The sequence below is a fragment of the Schistocerca gregaria genome, chromosome 8 (assembly GCF_023897955.1).
Source record: "Schistocerca gregaria isolate iqSchGreg1 chromosome 8, iqSchGreg1.2, whole genome shotgun sequence".
Taxonomy (NCBI): domain Eukaryota; kingdom Metazoa; phylum Arthropoda; class Insecta; order Orthoptera; family Acrididae; genus Schistocerca; species Schistocerca gregaria.
Window position 1 is genome coordinate 454,403,451 of NC_064927.1, and position 20,657 is coordinate 454,424,107.

Here is a 20,657-nt window from a genome sequence, read left to right on the forward strand (position 1 = left end):
ACTACAGTTATGTGCAATCACTGCTTGTAAAAAAGAATTAGTGGTAGAAAAAACTAATGTGAAAGACTATCTCAAAATGTTCAGTAAGTTGTCATATTTTTCACTGTTAACAGGCATTATGAGTGTAAAGTAACATGTTTGACATTACAGTAACAAACCACATTTATAATCTACTGAACAAGCAAACAATTAACCATCATCTGTGAATAACTCCAGGGAATGCTGACCGATAACATCAAAAAGCACCTAAATCTCGACAGTTAACAATTATTGTCATTTTAGGGCCTTATCCAGTTCGTGCCTTGAAAATGACAGAGGTTTACATGTAAAAATGTAGCATACAACATGGTAGGAGAAACTTAACTTCTCCTTGGGCAACATGTTGAACATAACAGCCAGCATAATTAAAAAGATACGAAGTTCTAATCAAAAAGCGCAGGAAGTTGTTATTATCATGTATGCAGCTGATATCTTGACAAACACATTTTTAAACCATGAGTCTTTAAAATTAAGAAATGTATTACTTTGTTCCAAAGTCTGCATCATAATACCAGTGTCACTTCTATTTAAGTCTGTTTGCGAACAATCTGATTGGAAATTTATGATGATAGGTTCAAGGCTTATGTCTATCATCACTTCCCTGTCAAGTTCTTCTTTCTGAAGCTTTTCCGCATGCCACACAGACTGTGCCCTTATTGCAGGTGGAATGTTGTTTATTGGCTCATGCACAAGCGATATTATCTTGTGTGGCCTTTTTTTTTTTTTTTTTCCCCCTCCCATACAGCCTTAAAACCGTTTGCCCAAATTAATTGCATGGGGCTACACTGAGAGTGACATGTGGGTAAATGCAAATCTGTGTGATCCCATTCATGTGCAAGGAAGTCAAGTTTGTACGTTCTGTCACATGACTTGTATAAATTAATGAGCAGCAGGAGATTGGCAGGAGTCTGGATTATACTGTGATTAATATTTTTATTTTTAAGCTGGGGAAAAATATTTGCTTTCCTGGTGTTTGCACTTGGTGTTTTCTCTATAACAGTTGAATTATAACTGGCAATGACCGATTTCAAAGCAAGGTGTGACAAGGACTGTGAATCACGTCATGAAACTGACAGCGTTCATTTCGAAATAGTAGTCACTGCTGTTTTTCTTACACATAAATACAAATTTATTCTCAGAAACAAAAGCAGAAGAAGAGTCGACATACAGAATACTTATCCGAGGACCTATTCCTATGAGAACTTTAAAATTGCTAGTTCCATCACTCATTTTCCAGCATATCTTCCTGGAATGATTCTAACTGCCCCATGTTTCGTCAAGGTAATACACTGTTGAACTACCTCCTTCTGACATATAATGAATCTATATACGGGATATAGTTCATGCTGCACCTATGCCACTCCTTTGAAATAAAAGCTCTCTTCTTAACATATATGATACCAATGTATTTTAAAATTCTTTATGCTAACGAAGCACTTACCATTGAAGTCTGCATAACTGTAACACATTTTTGTGATGTCAGGAATTCATCATTCACATGGAGCACTTTAAAACATTGTTGTTAAAATGATGTTACAGGTTCCTTGCTATTTCTGTTTTCCAAGTGATACAAAACCAACTTTTTCTATGGTTCCTAAAGCTCTGACACTTTCATTTACAGATCTCTTTACAGTTCTGTTGCCAACATGACATGGTTTTGGAGTCTGCTCTTGTGCTTTCAAATGTCAGCATTAGGAAAGCTGCTTTCAAATTCATATACGAAAAAGTTATAAATGCAGTAAATAATCCCCTTCGCCTTCTTGTGAAGCACCTCACATTTATTGCTGTCATCTGGCCTTTTTTTTTAATCGTGCTTAAATATTTACAGCTATTCACAGCTATACTGCTGCAGGAAAGTAAAAACGAAAAGTTGAATGAATAATTCGGTTGTCGCAAAGTATGGGATCAGTGCAGCATACAGGAGTGAGATTCTTGCTCTCTAACTGTAACTCTCTGCTAGCCACTCAGAAAGAGAATAAATATTATTGGCTGCCAGTGGCTAGTGGAGGGGGATGTGCAGAATGGCTGAAAATTGGACCACCTTCTTACAACTTTGGAAGTAAAAAACGTCCAGAGGGGTGAGGTCTGGAGAATACAGAGGATGAGGGATCTAAGTGATTTTGTTTCTTGTGCAAATGTCATGCACCAATGAGAGTGAATGTGCAGGTTTGTTATTGTGACACAACAGCCATGAATAGTCTCGACAGATTTCAGGCCATTTCCTCCTCACATTTTCTCACAGGCATCACAAAACATCGCATTATTACCATCCATTAACAGTTTGTTCCAGTGGAATGAATTCATAATGAACTAATCCTTCAAAGACATAGAAAACTATCAGTGTGGGTTTGACATTTGACCTGACCAGAGGAGATTTGTTTGGTCTTGGAGAACCTTCCCCAACCCATTGTGTAGATTGAATGTTGGTCTCAACATCGTAACCATAGATCCATATCTCATCACCAGTTATGATTCTCTGAAGGAACATCACATTCTCATTTGTACAGTCCAAAAGATTTTCACAGATTGTACGGCAAAGGTCTTTCTGGTCTCGATTAATGAGCCATGGGACAAACTTGGCAGAAACTCATAATTTTTCTCATGAGAATGCAATGTTTGACTGGCAAAGGCAGTGGTCTTATATTCACTTCCATTCTCTGTTTTGATGAGTTGAAAAATTTCTGCCCACAGTAACTAGCATCAGTACTCATACAGAATGGCAAATAAAAGTCAGGATGATACAGAATTTTACTATTAACCCATTCCTCTTTTAATTTTTGAAAAGCTTGCATTCATTCATGTGCCCAGCTCCAGTCTACATCTTTTTTTAATAAATTCCATAAACAAGGGTAGTTAAATGATTGATCACCCACAAACTTATGGTAGAAGCCAAACAAGATCAACATGGCTTTCAATTCATTTTCTTTTTTCCTAGGAGGTGTAAAATCTTCTACAGCCTTTAATTTCTTGTGGCCTGGATAAATCCCCTTTTCATTTATCACATGTCCCAATAATGCAACCTCCTTTTTAACCAACTCTGATTTGGTAACATTTAACTTCATGCCTCCTTTTTTAATATCCTATGAAACTTCACCCATTAAGCTAAAATGTTAAAACCAGCTTGAATTTACAATAGTATATCATCTACGTAAACGTTTATTCTATTTAGTAATTCATTACCTGGCACCTGATCCATGGCCCTGATGAAAACACACAACATTCATTCAATCCAAAAGGCATCACATAATAATGTAACACCTACCTTCATGTAGGAAAGCAGCACAAGATTTGGTTTCCATAGCCAGACTAAAATTCTGGTACCCAAAGGTGACATCAAAAGAAGTTAAAAATTTAGCATTATCGAATTTTTGTAGAATTTCATATACATTAGTAATCCTATCAAAAGTATGTAAACATTTTGCAGAATTTTATAGTTGTTTGGTTACTATATGAGCTGTAAGTCTGAGCTGGTTGAAATCTTTAATTAATTATGTCTCCTGAATTAATTAGGTTTGAGGTCTTTCAAACGAGCAAAAATTGGTATACAGTTTAGAGATAATCTACTTTTCTGAATCTATATATTAACTATCTAGATTTTTGTGGATGCCTTCTAGATCAAGTTTTGAAGTATAAAAGACAAAGTAGGATGGTAGGAGCCAAACCTGCTTTGTCTCAAGATCAGTTTACAGTAAGTATTACTTATTATGCAGATTTACAATGAGCACTGTTACTTGCAATGTATTTAAAGGGGAAATTCTAACCTTGAATCTAGATAATTGAATAATTTTAAATGGGCAACTAAGAAGGCTTTTTACATCCAGCACTATTGCACTGATAACTATTAGTACTCTGCAGTCATTAAATGGTTTATAACTTGATACTAATTCCATAGAACACCCCATACAGTAAGTCTCCCCTAATTCACAGTTCTGGGTGACTTTTCCAAAATCTACCGCTTTTCCTAGACCTCTCCAGTCCTTTTCCTTCACCCCTCTCCCTTCCCCTTCAACCCTTTTGCCTGAAGAAGGAGCCACTGGCTCCAGAAGCTTGCCAACTATGACTGTCTTTTATGTGTTTGTTGTGCTGCCACTTGGCGAGTAGATTTTTTATCTAGCCAATTAAATAATACAATATTTTATGTACTACACTGGTTGCTTCATATTAAAGGCATATCCAAGATTATTAGAAATATGTACAGTAAGTGTGTAAATCTTGGTAGCTCATCTTTGATAATAATAACATTTTTGAAGCTGTAGTGTGCAATTTAATTTTGGGAGATATTGCCATAGTCTATTTGAGGAATCAAGCCAATTAATACAGTCGAAGCATATATGGTTGGTATCTTCTTCTTCAACATGTGTACAAAGTAGAAATGATGTAAGACCAATGCAGTCCTGAAGCAGCTGTGATGTACAAATTGTCTCATTACAGTAATTTTTGAAAATATAACTGAATAGATAACAAATCTACTCACCAAGTGGCAGCAGAAGAAAAGAAACACAAAAAATTTAAGGAAATGTGCAAGCTTTCAGGACTAGCAGCTCCTTCCCCCAGCAGGGGCACTGAAGTGGAAAGAAGAGGGATGAAGGAAAAGGACTAGTGAGATTTAGAACATTGGGAGAGTAATAGAAAAGTCATCCAGAACCCCATTCACTGCTGATAGACACACTATTGCTAAAACTGAACTGCATCCTACAAATTAATAATGTTCTGATTAATGATGAAGAACAGCAGGATTTAAATTCTTTTAAACATATTTATAGTCATCTCAGATTCAGCTTTAATATGAAGCTAGTTGTGAAGTTTATACTATATTGTGTGAAATCAGTAACAAGTTGTAAACTGAAACTGCCTAGCAGATTCAAACTGTGTGCATGGCTTCAAATCTTTCATGCCTTTCATGGACAATTCTCTTGTTGCCTTTTATGGACAATTCTCTTGACAACAAACCATTATGGTCATCACTCTAGACCCATCCTTGCAACTTTGTACCTCTCTCCTACTTTCCATATACCAAAGAAACTCACCTTCTTAAATTTGATGGATTAGCACTCCTGAAGGAAAAGAAATTGCAGACTAATGGCTTACTTACCACCCAGGGATTGTTTCTAGAGTGAACTTTCACTCTGCAGCTGTATGTACACTGTTTTGAAATTCCTATCAGATTAAAACAGGGCGTGACCAGGAATCCAACATGTAACCATGCCATTTGTGGATGATTCTCTTATTTGTTGAGGAGGGGTGACTCACAACCTGCCCTCTTTATTTATTTATTTATTTGTCCATATAAATCTCTTTTTCAGAACATATATTGTGCACAGGATATTGGACAGAAAACCTCTTTATCTATTGGTTTTTTGAACATCAAACATACATTATTTAAATTTTTATAACAAATGGGATCTATACAATTAATGATTACAATTTTTTAAAATAATGTATATTTTTAACTTATTTCTACAAGCAAAGATACAAATTACTTTTTTGTTGCATGAGATACTGTGAGATTGAATAGTAGCAGTTTTCAGAAGGTAGGCTGTCACAGACTTTTCAGTGTTAACTAATTAATGGAAAATCTCATATAAAGATGTGAAACAATTACTAACAAAGAGATAGAGGGGCTGGCCAGTACTTACCTCAGCTCAGTACAGCCGATAGAAACACAAAAAACAACCGAAAATTTAAGTTCCTAGCTTTCGGAATAAATGTTCCTTCATCAGGGAGGAGAGAGGGGAAAGAAAGGGAAGAAGGGAAAGTGGATTTAGTTACTCACAACCCAGGTTATGAAGCAACAGGGAAAGGAAAACAGGGAAGGTAGCAAGGATGGAGGCATGGTTGTCTGAGGGAAGCCAAAGATATTCTACTGCAGGTACTGTGCCAGCTTCAAACCAAAGAGGATGCATACAGAAGTAAAGAGGTGTATAGTATAAAGATGTAGGATGGAAAGATGCATGAATGGCTAAAGAGGAAAGGGAAAGAGGAGAAGACTGAAAAGTAAATGGGAGTGAGGTTGTTTAACGTAGGTTCAGTCCAGGGGGATGGCGGGATGAAAGGATGTGCTGGAGTGCAAGTTCCCATCTCCGCAGTTCAGAGGGACTGGTGTTGGGTGGGAGAAGCCAAATGGCACATACAGTGTAGCAGGTTCCTAGGTCCCTAGAATTATGCTGGAGGGCATGCTCTGCTACTGGGTATTGGACATCTCCTAGGCGGACAGTTCGTCTGTGTCCGTTCATACGCTCAGCCAGTTTAGTTGTTGTCATACCAATGTAAAAGGCTGTGCAGTGCAGGCATGTCAGCTGATAAATGACATGTGTAGTCTCACACGTGGCCCTGCCTTGAATTGTGTATGTTTTCCTAGTAGCGGGGCTGGAGTAGGTGGTTGTGGGGGGATGCATGGGGCAGGTTTTGCAGCGGGGTCGGTTACAGGGGTAGGAACCGCTGGGTAGAGAAGGTAGTCTGGGAATATTGCAGGGTTTAACAAGGATGTTACGGAGGTTAGGGGGACGACGAAAGGCAACTCTGGGTGGTGTGGGGAGAATTTTGTCAAGGGATGATCTCATTTCAGGGGTTGACTTGAGAAAGTCATATCCCTGGTGGAGTAATTTATTGATGTATTCGAGGCCAGGATAATATTGGGTGACAAGGGGGATGCTTCTGTGTGGTCTGAGGGTAGGAATATTGTTGTTGGACGGGGAGGAATGTATTGCTCGGGAGATCTGTTTGTGGACAAGGTCTGCAGGATAGTTGCGGGAGAGGAAAGCACTGGTCAGGTTATTGGTGTAATTGTTGAGGGATTCATCACTGGAGCAGATACGTTTGCCACGAATACCTAGGCTGTAGGGAAGGGAGCGTTTGATGTGGAATGGATGGCAGCTATCAAAGTGAAGGTACTGTTGTTTGTTGGTGGGTTTGATATGGACAGAGGTGTGGATGTGAGCTTCAACAAGATGAAGGTCAACATCCAGGAAGGTGGCTTTGGTTTTGGAGAAGGACCAGGTGAAATTCAGATTCGAAAAGAAGTTGAGGTTATGAAGGAAATTAAGGAGTGTTTCTTCACCATGAGTCCAGACCACAAAGATGTCATCTATGAACCTATACCAGGCCAGAGGAAGCAGCTGTTGGGTCTTCAGGAAAGCCTCCTCCATGCGGCCCATGAAGAGGTTGGCATAGGATGGAGCCATGCTGGTTCCCATGGCAGTTCCCCTGATTTGTTTGTAGGTTTGGCCTTCAAAAGTGAAGTAATTATGGGTGAGGATGAAGTTGGTAAGTGTGATAAGGAACGAGGTTTTTGGAAGATCTTCGGGTGGGCGTTGGGAGAGGTAGTGCTCAAGGGCAGAGAGACCATGGGTGTGTGGGATGTTTGTGTAAAGGGATGTAGCATCTATGGTCACAAGAAAGGTTTCAGGTGGGAGAGGAGTGGTAATGGATTTGAGGCGTTCTAGGAAGTGGTTTGTGTCCTTGATGTAGGATGGGAGTCTGCAGGTGATAGGTTGGAGGTGTTGGTCTACCAGAGCTGAGATATGTTCTGTTGGGGCTTTGAAGCCTGCTACAATGGGACGGCCAGGATGGTTCTCTTTGTGGATTTTGGGTAATAGGTAGAAGTTAGGGGTATGTGGCTCAGGTGGAGTGAGTAAGTCTATGGAAGCTATTGTGAGGCCTTGTGAGGGACCTTGGATTTTTAGGATTTTCTGCAGCTCAGTCTGAATGGAGGGAATGGGATCCTGGGTAACAGCTTTGTAGGTTGAGGTGTCGGAGAGTTGACGCAGTCCTTCTGCCACATACTCCACACGGTCAAGTACCACAGTTGTGGAGCCTTTATCCGCCGGAAGGATTACAATAGAGAGGTCTGTTTTCAGCTGCTTAATGGCACGGGATTCAGCTGGGGTGATGTTGGGGGTTGTCGGGATGTTCTTCAAGAAGGACTGGGAGGCAACACTGGATGTGAGGAATTCCTGAAATGTCCCTTGCCCAGCTGCAGTACCAGTACAACATAGTCAGCTAGGACAATGTTGCCAGTTAAGTGTGTTTTCTGTATAAATTAGTTCTGAACATTGAATTCTTATCAATGTTCTCAGTCTTGTCATTTTTTTGTTTTCCACCATTCCTTAGTTGCTTCAAAATTCATGGAGGTGTGATCTGTCTATGCAGCCAAATGAAAGGCAGTTTGTTATTGTAACCACTACATAATACATTTATTGTATGTATAAAAAGAAACAGGTATTGTAGACTACTGAAGATGCTTCACAAATAAAAGAAGCAAAACACACATGGCAAAAAACAAACTGCCTTTCATTTAGTGGCATAGATAGAACACACCTCCACGGGAAGTTCTCAGTCTCTTTGTGTGTCCATTGGCCGCCCAGCATCTCTATTATATTGTGAGTAAAACTATTGCCATTATTTTTATTTGAGCCCTAAAAAGACTTTGGAAGTTTTGCTTTTTGGATGACTTCATGAATAAGTTTAACTGCAACAGAGTACACATGCTTGTGTTAGTCCACTTGTCAAATACTGTGGGGCAGAATCCTGTACACAACTTTACTCTAGAATTGGTAACTATATGACAAGCAGCAACATTTATAGGTCCAGCCAGTAGTCTCTAGACAATACATAATTGGGTGAATAAATGAGAGTGGCTCATACATCCACATCTAGTTATCTGGAATGGAGAATCAATGATAAAGATGGAGCTTGACCAGGCATTCCAAACTGCCAGATGCTTCTCATCTGGAAAAATTGCAAGTTCTTGTTTTGGTATTATGTCTATGAGTCCTATCACAGTATCTCCACAATTTAGTAATTGTAAAAGCACTGTTACTGCCCATAGTTTTTGCCAGATGTCAGTTTTGTGCAAAATATGCTGTTGAAGCTTTCCTGGGTAACTTGTGATTTAAACTGTTCTTTTAACAGTTTCCAGAACATAGTAGTAAGTCTCATGCTAAAAATTCCTGCCAAATCAATTATTCAGCTTCACAGAACATACCAGAAGAATCATAATTACTGTTGTGCTTAATATCACTAATGTTTGCAATAGGGGAATGTGTGAAGTCACCTGAATTGTATTTGAGTTACCAGTAATATGCATACTTTTGGTCTGCAGGGGGGGGGGGTCTTACTATTTTTCAACTAACCATATTTTTGTTGTTTACTTGTTTACAGTTCAATAGATGGGAGAAACTAAACTAAGTTTTAAGTGCACTTAAGATGCAACCTTATCTGTGTAAAAATTGTCAACAGGTGGAACAAGTTGATACAGACACTTCAGATACTAGCTGCCTTCCAGCTCATAGCTACTGTGGTCTGCACAATCGCTTGTACCCAGATCGGCGCAACATGGGATATCCATTTGACCGAATGCCACGTGATGGTGTATCCACTTTACGTGAGTTCATGACACCTAATATGGCCATGATAGATGTGAGGATACGACATATTGATGTTGTTGTTGGGCCCCAACCTGGAAATCAACCAGGAATACCTTCAAATCTTGGATGATCAAACATGTCACTAATTCCATACTACTGCATTTATCATGCAGACATACTTAGTATTACTGTAGACAAAAATCTACTCATCAAGCAGCAGCAGGCAAACACACACATAAAAGAAGGTTATACTTATGCAAACTTTCGGAATCAGTGGGCCCTTCTTCTGGTAGAAGGGTTGAAGGGGAAGGAAAAGAAGTGAAGCAAACGGACTGGAGAGGTTTAAGAAAAGGGATAGATTTTGGAAAAGTCACCTAGAACCACAGGACAGGGGAGACTTACCAGACAGGATGAGAGGGAAGTCCTTTCCTTCACCCCTTTTCCTTCCACTTCAACCGTTCTGCTGGAAGAAGGAGCCACTGGCTCTGGAAGCTTGCATAAGTATAACCTACTTTTATGTGTGTGTTTTCCTGCCGCCACTTGGTGGGAAGATTATCTATCCATTTACGCATCAAAAACTGATCATTTTCATTGTTATATTGGTGTTAACGCAGGTTTTATAGCATAAGTACTACAGTGTTATGAACTGACATTGAATATTATACAATTATTACGTCTCACTCATGAATCTGTATATTTTCATCTACAATTTATGTCTAACTGAACTCGAATTGAGAGATGCATTTCTGACAGCTCAATGCATATTTTCTAGTCTGTATTTGTTGACCCATAAGGAAATCTATTTAACTGTTATAAAGGAAATATTATTTAAGTTTTAATATTTACTCTTTTTAATTTTTTCTTTTTTAAATGTGTGTTAATGTCGTGATACATTGGACTGTATGAAAGTGTCATACCAAAGAAACCAACAAAATTGTCATCTCCACCCAGATGTTATGAATAAATATATTTATTAAAAACAATCCTGTCTTTTATTGGGGGGGGAGAGCAGGGGTTCTTGCAATAAAATTTCCTGTGCTAAATAGCTACTGCAATCATTATTTGACCTTTCCTTTGATATTATTTATAATAAATATAGGAAAATTATGTTTTGCATAATCTAGTCATACACTCTAGATGCTCACATAAAGTTTACTTTAGGAGTCTTGAATCTCAGCCAGAGGTGCTGACTTGAAAATATTTTTTTTTTTTTTTTTTGGGGGGGGGGGGGGGGGGGGGCAAGAATCATTTTATTAGGTACTACATATAACATATAACTTTACGTTTCCATCTACATGTTCGACACTCCAAACCAGTCCTATTTGCAGATGACACCAGTGTATTGATTGAAGGTGGAAATAGAAAGGCTCTTAGACTGTATGCTGAAGTCACAAATGAATAGATTTCAGAGTGGTTTGTGAGGAATAAGCTACTAATTAACTCTTAAAAAAATCACCATTATACAATTCCATGTTGTTGTTGTCTTCAGTCCTGAGACTGGTTTGATGCAGCTCTCCATGCTACTCTATCCTGTACAAGCTTCTTCATCTCCCAGTACCTACTGCAACCTACATCCTTCTGAATCTGCTTAGTGTATTCATCTCTTGGTCTCCCTCTACGATTTTTACCCTCCACGCTTCCCTCCAATACTAAATTGGTGATCCCATGATACCTCAGAACATATCCTACCAACCGATCCCTTCTTCTGGTCAAGTTGTGCCACAAACTTCTCTTCTCCCCAATCCTATTCAATACTTCCTCATTAGTTATGTGATCTACCCATCTAATCTTCAGCATTCTTCTGTAGCACCACATTTCGAAAGCTCCTATTCTCTTGTTGTCCAAACTATTTATTGTCCATGTTTCACATCCATACATGGCTACACTCCATACAAATACTTTCAGAAATGACTTCCTGACACTTAAATCTATACTCGATGTTAACAAATTTCTCTTCTTCAGAAACGCTTTCCTTGCCATTTCCAATCTACATTTTATATCCTCTCTACTTCGACCATCATCAGTTATTTTGCTCCCCAAATAGCAAAACCCCTTAACTACTTTAAGCGTCTCATTTCCTATCTATTTCCCTCAGCATCACCCGACTTAATTCGACTACATTCCATTATCCTCATTTTGCTTTTGTTGATGTTCATCTTATATCCTCCTTTCAAGACACTGTCCATTCCGTTCAACTGCTCTTCCAAGTCCTTTGCTGTCTCTGACAGAATTACAATGTCATCGGCGAACCTCAAAGTTTTTATTTCTTCTCCATGGATTTTAATACCTAATCCGAATTTTGCTTTTGTTTCCTTTACTGATTGCTCAATATACAGATTGAATAACATCAGGGAGAGGCTGCAACCCTGTCTTACTCCCTTCCCAACCACTGCTTCCCTTTCATGTCCCTCGACTCTTATAACTGCCATCTGGTTTCTGTACAAATTGTAAATAGCCTTTCGCTCCCTGTATTTTAGCCCTGCCACCTTTAGAATTTGAAAGAGAGTATTCCAGTCAACATTGTCAAAAGCTTTCTCTATGTCTACAAATACTAGAAATGTAGGTTTGCCTTTCCTTAATCTTTCTTCTAAGATAAGTCGTAGGGTCAGTATTGCCTCATGTGTTCCAGTATTTCTACGGAATCCAAACTGATCTTCCCCGAGGTCGGCTTCTACTAGTTTTTCCATTCGTCTGTAAAGAATTCGAGTTAGTATTTTGCAGCTGTGGCTTATTAAACTTTTTGTTCGGTAATTTTCACATCTGTCAACGCCTGCTGTCTTTGGGATTGGAATTATTATATTCTTCTTGAAGTCTGAGGGTATTTCGCCTGTTTCATACTTCTTGCTCACCAGATGGTACAGTTTTGTCAGGACTGGCTCTCCCAAGGCCGCCAGTAGTTCCAATGGAATGTTGTCTACTCCGGGGGCCTTGTTTTAACTCAGGTCTTTCAGTGCTCTGTCACACTCTTCACGCAGTATTGTATCTCCCATTTCATATTCATCTACATCCTCTTCCATTTCCATAATATTGTCCTGAAGTACATCGCCCTTGTATAGACCCTCTATATACTCCTTCCACCTTTCCGCTTTCCCTTCTTTGCTTAGAACTGGGTTTCCATCTGAGCTCTTGATATTCATACAAGTGGTTCTCTTTTCTCCAAAGGTCTCCTTAATTTTCCTGTAGGCAGTATCTACCTTACCCCTAGTGAGATAAGTCTCTACATATTTACATTTGTCCTCTAGCCATCCCTGCCTAGCCATTTTGCACTTCCTGTCGATCTCATTTTTGAGACGTTTGTATTCCTTTTTGCCTGCTTCATTTACTGCATTTTTATATTTTCTCCTTTCATCAATTAAATTCAATATCTCTTCTGTTACCCAAGGATTTCTACTAGCCCTCATCTTTTTACCTACTTGATCCTCTGCTGCCTTCACTACTTCATCCCTCAAAGCTACCCCTTCTTCTTCTACTGTATTTCTTTCCCCCATTCCTGTCAATTGCTCCCTTATGCTCTCCCAGAAACTCTGTACAACCTCTGGTTCTTTCAGTTTATCCAGGTCCCATCTCCTTAAATTCCCACCTTTTTGCAGTTTCTTCAGTTTTAATCTACAGTTCATAACCAATAGATTGTGGCCAGAGTCCACATCTGCCCCTGGAAATGTCTTACAATTTAAAACTTGGTTCCTAAATCTCTGTCTTACCATTATATAATCTATCTGATACCTTTTAGTATCTCCAGGGTTCTTCCATGTATACAATCTCCTTTCATGATTATTTCATCATACATTTCTTCAATTTCTTCGTCATTTGCAGAGCTAGTTGGCATATAAACTTGTACTACTGTAGTAGATGTGGGCTTCGTATCTATCTTGGCCACAATAATGCGTTCACTATGCTGTTTGTAGTAGCTTACCCGCATTCCTACTTTCCTATTCATTATTAAACCTACTCCTGCATTACCCCTATTTGATTTTGTGTTTATAACCCTGTAGTCACCTGAACAGAAGTCTTGTTCCTCCTGCCACCGAACTTCACTAATTCCCACTATATGTAACTTTAACCTATCCATTTCCCTTTTTAAATTTTCTAACCTACCTGCCCGATTAAGGGATCTAACATTCCACGCTCTTATCCGTAGAACGCCAGTTTTCCTTCTCCTGATAACGGCATCCTTCCATGCACAGCAAAATTAAAAATTCATTAAAACCAAATATTACTTTGGAAAACCAAAATAATTAAGTGTCACTGAAACAAAATTGCTTTGTTTACTTACAAGACAATCTGAACTGGAATTCCCACATCACATTCTTAAATTCTAAGCTATCTAAAGTGACCTATGCAATGAGAATTATATAGAACAACACAAGTGCTGAAGGAGAGAGGTGTATTATGCATGCATGCTTTCCCTTTTGAGTTATGACATCATATCCTTGGGAAATTCTCCTCACAGCGTAATAACTTTCAAGAAACAAAAAAAAGATTATGAGGATAGTGAAAAATGCAAACAGCTGAAAATCATGCAAACAACAATTGGCTGGCGATTAGCCCCTACCCCTCGACTCACTGAAACATCAGTCACAATGTCATTTCAGTCGGAATGTAGGTCAGTACTGGTACAAAGCAAATACATAAATAAAGTTGAAGAAACATACCTTCCTGCATATGAACTCGTCACATATGGCATAAGGTCGAGTTTCATCGATTCATCTCCATGTGCTTTGAGAAGGGCGATGGCATTAAGACAATCCTGCCTGATTGTAGAACAAAGATACATTTTTACCCTCCACAGACAAGAAAATGATCGCTCAGTGGTGCAGGACGTTACCGGAATTGTCAGCACCGGATAATCTCATGAAACATGCTTCGGTGGAGAAGCAAGTGTTCTTTGTCTATATCTGATTCGTAGAAAGATAAAATATTGAATGAATGTTTGTTATCACCAAGAAGAAATTGTTCAATTTGATTTACAAACATGAATGATTGAGTATTGAGCAGTGATTTCAAGAAGCTGATGGATGTATCCATTGTTTCATAATACAATCTTCTATATTTGTCACATCTTCAGTGAATGTTTCTACAGATGTATTGATGAAGACATCGTATTGCTTATGGACTTTTCCTCTACGGGGGAATTTTGGGGAATCAACATCCATATCTTGACATTTTGAAGTTACTTCACCCCAGAATGATACAAAATTGTTTCTCATGAATTTAATAGAAGTTACAAGAGTGGAAATCATCTTTTTGGTCTCCTCCAAGGGTAGGGATTTCCTCTGTAGTGCTATGTTTACAGTATCAATGTGACCAAACAGTTTTATCAAACATGACAACAAGAAAAATAAATCATATGTCTGCATATTAATCAAAAAGCCATTTGCTTTGACCCCAGTGTCTGAATTGTCATTTCTTGAAACATTTAGAAAAAATTCCTGAAGTTCCATGTAGTTGGATAAAACTGAAGATATTGCCCAGTATCTTATGGCCCACCTTGCAGGACAGAGTGGTTTCAAATTTGTAGAGGCATCTGCCTTCAGGTGAGCAAAAAGATCTAATCTTTTAGGTGAATCTCTCACAAAATGTATTAAGTCCTTCATAACATTCAATGCATTTTGACATTCTGGAACTGCTTTCACGGTGTCTTGTAGTGTTAGATTTAAACAGTGTGCAAGGTAGTGCACAAACATAGCTCTCTTGTCCATTTCCATAAACTTTGCCTGGACCCCATTATATAAACCGGCCATGTTAGCTGAACCATCAAAGCATTGGCCCTTGCAATTAGATGTAAGCAAATCAAATCATCTTAAAATGTCAACAATAATATCAAACAGAGCCTTAGCTGTGGTACTTTGTATTGAGTATAGCCCTAAAAAATATTCTTCTATCTCTAGTGAAGCATCAACAAATCTTATATAGATACTACAGTGCTCTTTGGTGGCTATGTCTGTTGTTTAGTCTGCTATTATCGCAAAATACTCTGCACTCTTGATATCCTCCAATAATTTTCTAAGAAGTGTATGGCTTAAAATGTCCAAAATTTCATTTTGCACGTCATGGGATATATATATTTGTAACTTTCGCACTGTAGCCATATTAAAAGTAGCTGATTATCTTCACATCGAAGGTGTAATAAATTGTCAAAGTTACTTGTTTTATCAGTATACCCACGTATTGCAAGCCCCTGCACTGCTAAATAACAGAGGGGAGATATGATTTTTAGTAAACAAGCTCGGTTTTCTTTCATTTGTGTCAGTTTTTCTTTGGAAATCTGGCTAAATATATTGACATTTGATTTTAAGGATTTGAATTTCAGTACAGTTTCTCTGTGGCACCCCGATGCTTCATGCACTTTCAACTTTTCTACCTCTTTCTTCCAGTTCGAAAAAACCAGTTTCCATGAAAATTTTTTCCAGTTTGTGAGAAAACTGAAAACGATTTTCTTCAAAGATTTGCCTGCAAATTCTGAATAAAATAACATCTTTTACCTTATTGTAATTGATCCATGCAAATTGCTGTTTCCAAGATGGCTGATAACAGCGTTGTTTTTTTCTGGGAACAGTGTTTTTTGCCACTGACACAGTTCTGTCACTATCTGTGTCTTTGTTGCCACACACAGCATCACTAACACTGGGTCTAGCTTCACCATCGCTAACACTTGCCACATTGTCACATTTCTTCCTAATTATAAACTAGTCCATTTTAAAATGTACAGTAAGGGACGAAAGATTAACAACTAAACGAAGTCACAGTAAGACTAACTGACCACTGGCGATGCCCAGCTCCGGAATATTTACATTCGCTGCCAAATAGTGTTGATTATTGTCAGGGCCAACTCTATGGAGGGGGTGGGGGAGGGGGGGGGGGGGGGGGGGGGAACCGTGCCATCGCTCAGGGTGGCCGATTTTTGGGGGCGGCAAATCCATCTTGCGTAAATGAAGGAATGTGAGAATAAACTGGAAATACAAATTATTCATAAAATCAATGGTCTTATTGAAAATTATCTATGGTACAGAAACAGTGTGCTCTGATTTACAAAAGAAACGTTTCCTCCAACAAAAATGGCTTGAAATGTATTGCACTGTACACGTATCACTGACTGCTGCTTTGATCTTAAAGACATATTCACAACAAAGAGACAAATGAGTGTGATATGTGAAAATAAGGCGTCATGTATGAAATATATTGTGGGAAAAAGGGGGTGGGGGGGGGGGGGGGGGTGCTTTGACATGTTTGTGTGGAGCGCCACAATCCCTGGAGCCGGTGCTGATTTGTGTGGGGTTGTACCTAGTGATTGTCAATAGAGTTTACAAAAATGAATGAAGAGTCTTTAACGTTACCTAGTCCTTCTAGCGATCACCATCAAATCTGGTGTCACTATTGCTCATTAGTTTCTTCTACAAGCTGCCAGCAGGCTGCTGTGGGAGGAAGTGGAGCTCGTCCTAGCAGCCAAAGCACTACGAGCTCATGGTGAGCTTTCGTTCCGGCATACCTCCGTACAGTAAAAGTGTGTGAATAGTACAGATGCAGGGGACAAACCCTGTCATGACAGTTCATTATATGCAGAGATTGGAGGAGTAGCAGAAAGGCATACACAATAGCTTGTAAAATTGGTATTTTTTTTCCTACATAATCATTACATACTATTATGCAAAAATGTATGTTCAAGTTTTAACAAATTTCCCAGTAAAGGATGAGGAAGGGGGAGAGAGTGGTGAGAAATGCATGTTTGAATATTGGAGGGGGGCGAGGCCCCTACTTTTAACTATTGGGGGGGGGGAGGGGGCACAAGGAACCTTGCACCCCCTAAGTTGGTGCCACTGATCTCAGCCTGACATTCTGTGCTGATGATAAGATCACAAAGGCAGAAAATTTAGTTTTGTCCCTCTTTTCTTTCCATTATCTGTGTGAAGAATAGGAAGTGGGTAGATATGCTGGTACTAGTTAACTGGTACAACACAATGAGCAGTATCTTTAGTTAAAACTTAGTTGAAACACCTGAACAAAATCCAAGAGTGTTCACTAACAGACATGTCATAGCAGGTGACTATATGTACTCACAGTTGTAGGATCATCACAGAATGTCTACGTGCAGTATCATCTCATGTCTAAGCATACAGTCATATAATCTTGAAGTATATCAGGATTTCCTTCACACACACACAGGGTATAGGGATTAATGCCTCCTCTTAACTACTACATAAATACCACCTGAGTTATTCCTTTACGGGTTCTTCAGAAAGATAAGCACATGAGTCATATACCACCAAATTGAATGTGATCTGTTTGTTGTTTTGAATATGGCAAATGACTGTATAATTCAGTTGAATTGAATCAGTGACATGTTCCAACTAAAATTATGTCTTAAAAGTGTACATATGAATGTGTACTCTACATGGGAAATTCTAGATTTCTGCTATCTGATTTTACCATACTGTATCATGTTGACTATTAGAATAGTTCCAGTAACAGATTTCAAAAATTTATTGTACTTCACCAAAGTTTCAGAATTTTAATTGTGTCCCAAACATCTGCCATGTACCTATAAATGCATTATAGTCAAGCATCATTAAGTAGAAGTTCCTTGCCTTACACATCCGGTTATCTTCTACGTGAAGCATAGGTAAATTTAATTTCATTTAAATATGAGCACCATTGATTCAAACAGAAAATGAATTCCTATAATATGCAATGAATCAAGATTTTTGCAAAATATAATTACCCTAATGCAAGTATCTTACAACTGAATATAAAAACTTGAGGATTATATGGACCATAAGAATGTGTAATAAATTTAAGACAATATCTCAAAGATAGAATCATTTTCTTAACATAAAAATGACTAGTGATGTAGTGAAAATTTAAACAGGCAAGTAGAATGATTTATCAAGAAAACATTTTATCAGCTGCCTGTTAAATAACACCAATAGACTTAAAAGCTTTCGAAGAGAGCTGAATACTTTAATGCTGGAGTGGAGTTCACCTTTCTGCACAAGACTAAGATTGGTATTTGACAACAGGATATGTATTACAAGTTCTGTCACTTTCCTGCTACACACAGGAAATATGAAATTCCAACAGACAGAATAATAACTGTTGTTGCTAAACAGGAAGGAAGTGAAAACCTGTAACATGATAAGATCCTTGGCACAAAATCTCTTTTCATCAACAACAAACCTGTCTCACATTCAAGAACCAATGCTTAGAAAAAAGCTTACTTCACAAATGAATTTATGAAGTTTTCACTGATTGATGCAGCACTTGCTGCGTTTATCGATTTGCTTATTACAGTATCAATATAATTCTTTTTTTTTTCTTTTTTAAAAAAAAAGGTGTTAGCATATTCAGAAGTTGACATACAAAGTGAATAAATTTGTTTCTTTAGTTTTAAAATTGGAAGAGAATATTTTCATTATTAACTGAACAGTATAAAGCTGCAACACATTGTGTGCCACCTCATGTATGTGATAGTTTGCATTTTATTTCTGTAATTGTCATACATTTGTGCATCTACATTAAACTAAATTTTTATTACACAAGTGTTTTCAATAATGTTGAGATTAAAATACATATAAAGTGACTTATCCAATGTCTTATGCATAAACTGCTGTTGTAGATAAAAGGACCAATAAAAATACAATACAACACAGTCTGTTGACTGTGTGATATATTGCATAATTATATTCCCTGGTTGTTATTTGGGTCTCATATGACATATGTTGATGGACCCATGCTCTTGAAAATAGATTTGTAGCCAAAATTGTCCAATATACAGTCTTAGTGTGAATATTATCATCTCATTAAGAGGCAGCTCCATAAAAGTATTTCATAAATCAGCACCCTTAACGTGGTCTGTGTCCTGGAAATTGTTTTAAAGTAAACTGTCTAGCCAGCTGGTTGAAACAGTTTACAATATAATAATTTTTTTGGTGTACATAGTGCTAATATGACAGTCAAAAGTCAAAAATCATGTCTATATGTCTGTAATAATATATGTTCACAATTATACATCTCTGCAACTGCATATAAGAGACTAAGCCTATTTCATTATATATATCATCAGTGGTGAATAAAGATTCTGAATTCTCGACAAATAAAGATTCTTTTAAGGTATTTCACAAAACAGTGAGGAAGCAAAGCTGAAAAAGCTGGTTACATACACATTCATTAATTTTTACATTCATTCCATAGCTACAGTCTCATAGTTCAGAGAGAGAGAGAGAGAGAGAGAGAGAGAGAGAGAGAGAGAGAGAGACAAGATTCAATGTGTCAAGGCATTGCACAGAATGGGTAGTATCAACAAAGTTGAAAACTACTGACAAATCAGTTTAACTTCTGTCTTTATCAGAACCTTAGAAATAGTTATTGTACTGGGGTAAGAGAGCTTTATTGTCAAAGAAAAGGTTTAAAAAAACATAATATAGTTTTAGGAAATGTTACTCAACTTCATCTGTCATATGCAATCTAGTACATACTGTATTAATCAAGTCGGACAACAAGATAAGGTTCAAATGGCTATAAGCACTATGGGACTTAACATCTGAGGTCATCAGTCCCCTATACTTAGAACTACTTAAACCTAACTAACCTAAGAACATCACACACACATCCATGCCCCAGGCAGGATTCGAACCTGCAACCATAGCAGCAGTGCAGTTCTGGACTGATCGGTCATGCACATTTGACTCAGTTTTTGATGACTTGCTGCTTAATAAATTGAAAAATTAAGGTATCAGAATAATATTGAAAAGTCTCTTACAATCATGCTTGCAAGACAGTCATCAAGTTACACAAATTTAACACAGAGAGGCTGGCATTATTAAGAAGTACGACTCTAGTTCATTTATCGTAAACTGTGATCTATAATAAAGGTCTGTCCTGGGACCCTTATTGTTCATGTCATACATTAAAGATTTGCACATAGTGCACAACATGTATCTACTTAAGTATGCTGATGAGACAGCAGTTGTTAGCTGGGAACACCACTCCAATGATCTGGCACTGAATTGCTCTATAGTCTTAAGTGGCTAAAGAAATGATTCTGAAAGTAATTGCTTAAGTTTTAACCACTGTCAAATGAGTCTAATGTACTTTCAACTACACCACCAACTTGAAAGAGAACAATGGAATGTTGTACAGCTAATTTTAAGATAGAAGTAGTATAATAATTTAAATAAAAATGTTTTTGATCATGGACATACATTCCGAGTTCAATTACAAAAACACAATATACCTCTATTACTTATGAGTACACTGAGT

General features: G+C 37.9%; 1 protein-coding gene and 1 long non-coding RNA gene across 2 annotated transcripts in view; one reads left to right on the plus strand and one right to left on the minus strand.

The window, feature by feature from the left end:
* Positions 1–10,387, plus strand: part of LOC126284216 (phenoloxidase 2-like) — a 228,595-nt gene extending 218,208 nt beyond the window's left edge. The window contains exon 13 of the mRNA XM_049982987.1: positions 9,277–10,387. Coding sequence (XP_049838944.1) covers positions 9,277–9,534 — 258 coding nt within the window. The 3' untranslated portion in view covers positions 9,535–10,387. The remainder of the gene's footprint in view (positions 1–9,276) is intronic.
* Positions 1–20,657, minus strand: part of LOC126284217 (uncharacterized) — a 78,329-nt gene that overhangs the window by 51,145 nt on the left and 6,527 nt on the right. The window lies entirely within an intron of this gene.